This window comes from Populus euphratica, unplaced genomic scaffold, assembly GCF_000495115.2.
Source record: "Populus euphratica unplaced genomic scaffold, PopEup_1.0 scaffold205.1, whole genome shotgun sequence".
Lineage (NCBI taxonomy): Eukaryota > Viridiplantae > Streptophyta > Magnoliopsida > Malpighiales > Salicaceae > Populus > Populus euphratica.
In genome coordinates, this window is record NW_011500090.1 from 217661 (window position 1) to 224442 (window position 6782).

The 6782-nt window shown below is 33.7% G+C and overlaps 1 protein-coding gene across 1 annotated transcript; it reads right to left on the reverse strand.

The window, feature by feature from the left end:
• Nucleotides 1-2176: 2176 nt before the first annotated feature.
• LOC105109117 (GDSL esterase/lipase LTL1-like) lies at nt 2177-6157 on the reverse strand. The gene is made up of 5 exons (XM_011003717.1): nt 5840-6157; nt 5596-5723; nt 5161-5403; nt 3590-3842; nt 2177-2623 (listed from the first exon to the last, which is right to left on the reverse strand). The coding sequence occupies exons 1-5, from the start codon at nt 6084-6086 to the stop codon at nt 2391-2393; spliced, it is 1104 nt and encodes a 367-aa protein (XP_011002019.1). The 5' UTR covers nt 6087-6157; the 3' UTR covers nt 2177-2390.
• Nucleotides 6158-6782: the final 625 nt, after the last annotated feature.

Genomic DNA, 6782 nt, shown 5'->3' on the forward strand with positions numbered 1-6782 from the left:
TTTATAATTTATATAATTAACTTCCTTATGGTTGGACTCTAGTCTTGCCGGGTTATTTATTACTTCAACACTCCTGCATTTGGAAGAAGACATCAATCTTTTAGTCGTGTCATTAGTACTTGTTATTGTTGTAACTTGTGGGTGGTTTATTCATTAGCCTGATGTTCACAATGCTTTCTTGAATGGGATTCTTCAAGAAGAAGTGTATATGGAATAACCACCTGGTTTTTCTTACCCTACTCTATTATATCATATTTATCACCTGCATAAATCTATGTATAGTTTAAAATAGGCTCCCCAAGCATGGTATACCAAACTTAGTGATTATCTTATTTCTCTTAGTTCTCGAGCCTTTATTGCTGACATCTCTCTGTTTATTTACTCTAATGGCCATGATCTCATTTACTTGCTTATATATATGGATGACATTCTACTTACTAGGAATAATTCAACTCTGTTATGACACTTGATTACCCTATTAAATCTGGAATTCAAAATTAGGGATTTAGGCTCTATGCATTATTTCTTGGGGATTGAAGTCACCAAAACTATCATAGGATTTATGCTCTCATAGTATAAATATACTCTCGATATCATTCAACTAGCCGATATGTCTTCGTGTAAAGCTGCCGACATGCCTACTTCATCCTCATCTAAGCTATTACTGACCTTGAATACTCTGTTCTCTGATCCTACCCGTTACTGACAGATTGTTGGTGCTTTGTAGTATCTCACTTTTACTCGCTCGAATATCTGTTATGCTGTAAATAAAGTCTGTCAGTTTATGTACTCGCCTATCGAAGGACATTGGTCTCTTGTTAAAATAATTATCATGTACCTTTAAGGAACGACATCTTATGGTCTACACATCACTCGGTGGTCCTCTCTTTCCTTACATGGTTTTACAGATGCTGATTGAGCTGGTAGTCTTGATGATAAAAAAATCCACTGGTGGCTACTTGGTATATCTCGACAACACACCTATTTCTTGGAAGTCTGTAAAACAACGCACAAGGGCTTGTTCATCGACTGAAGTAGAATATAAGGCTTTTACGGATGGTATTGCTGAGATTTTGTGGATTCGGGCTCTGTTAACAAATTTTCATTTTTCCTTTAATCCTATGACTATCTTTTGGTGTGATAATTTGAGTGCTACCTACTTGTTTATTAATCCTATCTTTCATGCTCGCACTAAGCATTTTGAAGTCGATTATCACTTTATTCATGATCACATTACTAAAAAGAAAATTACAGTTCGATTCATCTCCTCCCTGGATCAACTTGCTGATGTACTTACCAAACCTCTTCCTTATGCATCCTTTACTTATTTTCGGTCCAAGCTTCATGTGGATTCTTCTCCTTCAGTCTGACGGGACATATTATATAATGTTATATATATATATTACATAAGGGGAGTGTTGTATATGTTGCATTACAACCTCCATAATATTTTTCAATACTTTTTCTCCCTTAACTTTAATTGTGCTCAACCATGGTTGTAGATTTGATCATTCATAGGAAGAGAAAATGGTGCTTTGTTAGTGTTATGCATGCTTTTTGTATATAAAAAATATTATTGGCTAGTTATAGTTGCTTGCAATTGATATATTTTGTCATAGTTGTTATATCATCCACATTATTAGTAAAGATATTAGTGATTAGGAGTGTCATTAATACAGAGTGGTTATACCATTATTAGTAAAGATATTAGTGATTAGGAATGTCATTAATACAGAGTGGTTATACCATACGTGTTAATGATGAAAATATTAATAATAAAAAATCTCATTGATACAGAAAATAATGCATTGCATTGCATAAAAAAAACTCATGTGTGCATAGAAAAAAACTTATGTCACCACTCTTAAAAACCCAAAAAAATACATAAAAGAGTATGCGATGATAAGATTGAACAAATGGGTCTAGACTAGAATTTTGGCTCGCAAATTTCCAGGTATTTGTGTTTTTTTCTTTCTTTCATATAAAAAAATCTTTCATATCACTGTCCAAAAGTAGGAAATGACATAAATTAATGGATATCCTTGCCAACTTTTTTTTTCCCCGAAGAGGTTTGAACTCGAAATCTGTTGCGAGATAAAGGAGATATTAATGGCAATTAAACTAGGTATCAATGGTAGTAGTTTTCTATGTCTCTAATGCAATTAACACAGCGAAATTAAGGCGCATAAATACTTATTTTACCATCTCATTACATGTTTCTGGCACCAATACAGAGACCACATCAGCCAATTACATATACCAAACCTTAATTTATGCTTCGCACAAACTCACTAAACTCGCGTAATTAAGATACAAACGATATCAAGAAGAATATAATTGTTCTTAATGATCAATTATAAGAAATAAACCAGTTGTGATTATCTAAATAATTAAACCATAGAATCCAAGGCCATGATGGTGCTGAGATTCATCGGGTTCATATACTTGGTGCTGCCAGTCACGATGCTGCTAACAATGATTCTGTTAGCTCTCTCAGTTGGATGGAATGGATCCCAAAATGCAAAGATTTCTCTGTTAGGGCACAAGTTGGAAGCTATAGTACACAGTCCTATCCCATTGAAACGTCCCTGTCCACAACATGCAACTTGCGACGTCACAAATCCTGCATACAAACCATTTAAAATTAGTATAGTGCTCTTGCAATCCAAAATTCTTTGAATGTAATCCAACTAGCTAATTATTTAAATAATTTGCATACTAATTGCATTAAAAAATTAATTCAATTAAAATTTTAAATTGTTAAGATTGCATTAAAAAATTAATTCAATTAAAAATTTAAATTGTTAAGTAAAGTCTTAAAATATGATTTATATTATGTTCTAACACATCTTTTAAATGAAAATCATTGGAGCTTATAACTTATACATACTCACACTATTTTGTATTTAATCTTTATCAAATAAATAAAAATAATAAAATTTAAGCTCGCGACTGATCAAATAAATAAAGATAATAAAATTTAAGCTTGCGACTGATTGGTTATTAAAGTTCTAATATCATATAAAAAATCAAATCAATTTAAAATATTATTTAAACTGTTATGTGAAATCTGTTTGGTTATTAAAGTTCTGATATCATATAAAAAACCAAATCAACTCAAAATATTATTTAAATTGTTATGTGAGATTTTATAATATGATTTATATTATTTTTTAACAAAATATTTTATGAAAATAATAAAAATTGCATGGAAAGTCAATTGATCAATCATTAATTTGTAAAAAATAAAAATAAATTGTGTACAGGGAAGCAAACTCAACCAGGGCACAGGACTTGTATTTCTAACATCACTATGGCATTGACTCTTAATAGTCGATGCATGCATATCCTTCAATTAATGTCAATGCATTTTAGTTTCCTAAACTTATCGCTATATGTTTGGTGCATATGCAATTCTTTATGCGTTTAAACTTCTCCTTCGTTTTTTTTTTTTTTTTTTGCCCCGGAAGTCTCGAATAGAGTTCGAAATGTTTCTCTCTTTAGAAAAAAAAATTCTCCTTTTTCTTTAATAAATAAGGTACTCATGAATAGCTTGTTGCACCTATAAATTCCTACTTCGATGACTTACCATATGCCTGAGGATTAGTAACGAAATCCATGTTCGCATCAAAAGCATTGGCAGCGATGAAAACATCCGATCCAATTTCCCTATTGAGTTCCATTAACATTTGCACAAGTTGTGGGTTGAACAAGGCAGCTGCTCTCTGCAGCTCTGCCGCACATTCACCATTTCTGCTCCTCATCGCCCTCTCCGCTGGAACGCAACCTAATGGTCCGGTCCCCGTCACCAAAACCCTACGTGCACCCAATTCATATACCCTCTGCATAGTGAAACAGTAATTTACTATATTAATTAAGTTGTAATTTAATAGGTTGTTACATGAATTGCTGGTTTGATCATATGGCGAGACAATATTATTTGAACATAAATATATGGAAAACAGAGTTCATTTAATGCTACAAGAGCATCAACGATATTTTTCTAATTTTGGTGAGAGATTAAATGCAGCACGTAGTGCAGAGTTTCTGTGTATCTAGCATAAGTAAATTGAACAGTAAGAATGAGAAAGTAGGTCAAGACGTCAAGTCATTTGAAAAGGGCAAGTAATAAATAACTATGGCTTCCAAAGAGGAGAGAAAGCATGAAGAGATACATTCTCTGTAGCGCTGAGTTTCTGTGTATCTAGCTAGCATAAGTAAATTGGACAGTAAGAGTGAGAAAGTAGGTCAAGACGTCAAGTCATTTTAAAAGGGCAAGTGATAATTTACTATTGCTTGCAAAGAGGAGAGAAAGCATGAAGAGATACATTCTTTGTAGATGGATTTGGCCAAAACGTTTTAATGAGAAAATCATCTATCAATGAAAATGACCTGAAAGGTTTTAAATAACATGTCAGAAAACATCAAATGGAGCTAGGTTGGCCTCATGAACAGTGAACAGTCCAAGCAATAAACTCCTTTGTCGGCTTCGCAAAGTCAAGAAAAACTTGTCTTGCTTGCCAATGAGCTTACGTCTTAACTGATCTAATGTTCTTTTTCTTGAAATAAAAAAAATCGAGTTCAAGTCTCCCATTTATGGAAGAAAACTTATCTTGCTTGATTAAAGGAAAAGGTGATGCAAATATCGGTGAACTTGGGACAAAAAAAAACCCAAAAGTGAGACCTTCTAATTCATTACAGCGCATTTGAGCCTCATTCGGTGTATTTGACTAGTGTTACAAGATTTTGCCTAGTCAGTGGGTTAACCTGATAATATATTTTGACTGGAGCAACTTAGTTTCACTTGATTTTTTATTTTTTTTAATCAAAATAACATGGTTTTAATTTTTTTAAAAATCAAAATTTAAATTAATTTAGGTAAATTTATTCCACCCAATCTGAGCGTTGGGCTGGTTTGACCCATGTAACTTTCCAGTCGACACCACTTTCTATCAAATTAAATGGTGCTAATTGAAAGCTTCATCAGGTTAATTTAATTTTGCATCTACGTACTTCTATGTGAACATGTTGCTATAGTCTACTGAATCTCTTTGTAATGTCTCTTTTTGCAACAAAATCTTGTAAAAAAAAAAGAAATAAAAAGAGAGACTTGATCGAGAATAATATGGCCAGAGAAACATATAAAAACATGTATATTACCACTAGAATCTTGCGGTACTCGGAGATGAGATAGACAACATAATCAGGGAGGGCGAATTGGCGAGATCTTGCAGAAAAGGGCACCAAGTAGTAGTTGTTAACAAAGTCATTGCCGCCTAGGGTCACCAGGACTAGAGCTTGATTGACCAATCGTTGAGCTTGCTCAGATCCAATAAGTGCACTAACCCTTTGCTGATATTGTTGGAAGTATTGCAATTGTCGGCCGATTCGGATGATGTTGAGCTGCAATGTATATAATTATGTTAAAATTGATATATGATGAATATTGTGTTCTTTTTACGTACAATATAAAGTAAAATCTCAAGTGTACTTGAGTTTACTAGCTAGTCAAGGTCTTCCTTCCCTGTCTTGATGAGAAGAAAAGGCTTGGAAATTACATTGCACGTCAAGAAATTGAATTGAAAATTAACTTACAAACTGAATTCCAGTATCATTGAGAATTCCGATTCCAGCAGAGGCAAAGTTGGCTCCGACAAGTAGTTTTTCTCCCCTGAGCTCAGGACTCAAGTATGGCAATGTGGGTTCCGAGCCAATTGCCTGACCTAGTAATATACATGATTGACATTAATCAATCTAGAGTGCAAGAAAAAAAAGAAGATATATATGCAATCTAATAAAAAAAAATCATATCGATTTTTTTAAGAAAACATAACCCTACTGATGAGATCAGGGATGTTCAAGCCATTAGAGAAACGTCCAGTAGCCCGATGAGTTGGATAATCGACCCCGTACGGCGGTGCATCAGCTCGAGCAGTGGTTACAAGATAATTATTGTTGCCATTATCTACTAACGAATCACCAAAAACAAAGAAAGCCCTAGCCTCAACTTCCGGAGTAACACTTGATAGTGTTATTACAAGCCCTAAAATTAAAGAAATGAAACATGATGAGCTATCCTTAAACATGTTTCCCAGCAACCCTAACACAACTTCAATGGGTGCCCTAACACAATTGTGATGTCCAAGTAAATGAGTGAACAAAGCTGGGTATAAATAATGTTCATCATGACTTCCTGTTATGAGCCCTCGATCGATGCAACATTAATGACCTGTTCAACTACCAGAGGTTTGATAGATAAGGCCACGAGGGTTACTGTCACAACAGAAGCTAAGAGCATACGCGTTGTTTCACAACGTTATGTAGCAGAGATATAAAATCATCCACCATGCCTTGCTCCTGAGCTTGACAACTTGCCATTAATGTACAGTCCATTATCACGATATAGTTGAGCTGGCAGTAGTAATTAGGGTTTGGATGCTCCATATATGTACAGAAATAAGAATACTTTTCCATGCACACCCAAAAAAATATGAATGTTTTTTAATCAATCACTTAAAATTATTGGAAACTAATAAAAAAATTACTTAACAAGAAATAAATCCCAAAAACATCTATATATGAACAGTGGTGAGCTAGGAGTAACTAGATAGAGATTTCTTTTATGATAATCGAGTGGATATATAAATAAAGCTAGAAAACCATTAAACCAAATTAAGGAATTCTACCAAAAAAGAAAAACGAAAATGGAGCGTCGACATTAATTAACTTCATGGTATCCCAGCTTATTTAATTGGTGACACCTTTCTTATTTCTGAAAGTTT

Bases quoted from the DNA above. Each gene is read 5' to 3' on its own strand.
- LOC105109117 (XM_011003717.1), bottom strand. From the start codon at position 6,086: ATGTTTAAGGATAGCTCATCATGTTTCATTTCTTTAATTTTAGGGCTT. The intron at 5,724-5,839 runs GTAGGGTTATGT...GTATATTACTAG, and splicing joins GAACATCCCTGATCTCATCA to GTCAGGCAATTGGCTCGGAA. The intron at 2,624-3,589 runs GTAAGTCATCGA...GTTTGTATGCAG, and splicing joins TACTAATCCTCAGGCATATG to GATTTGTGACGTCGCAAGTT.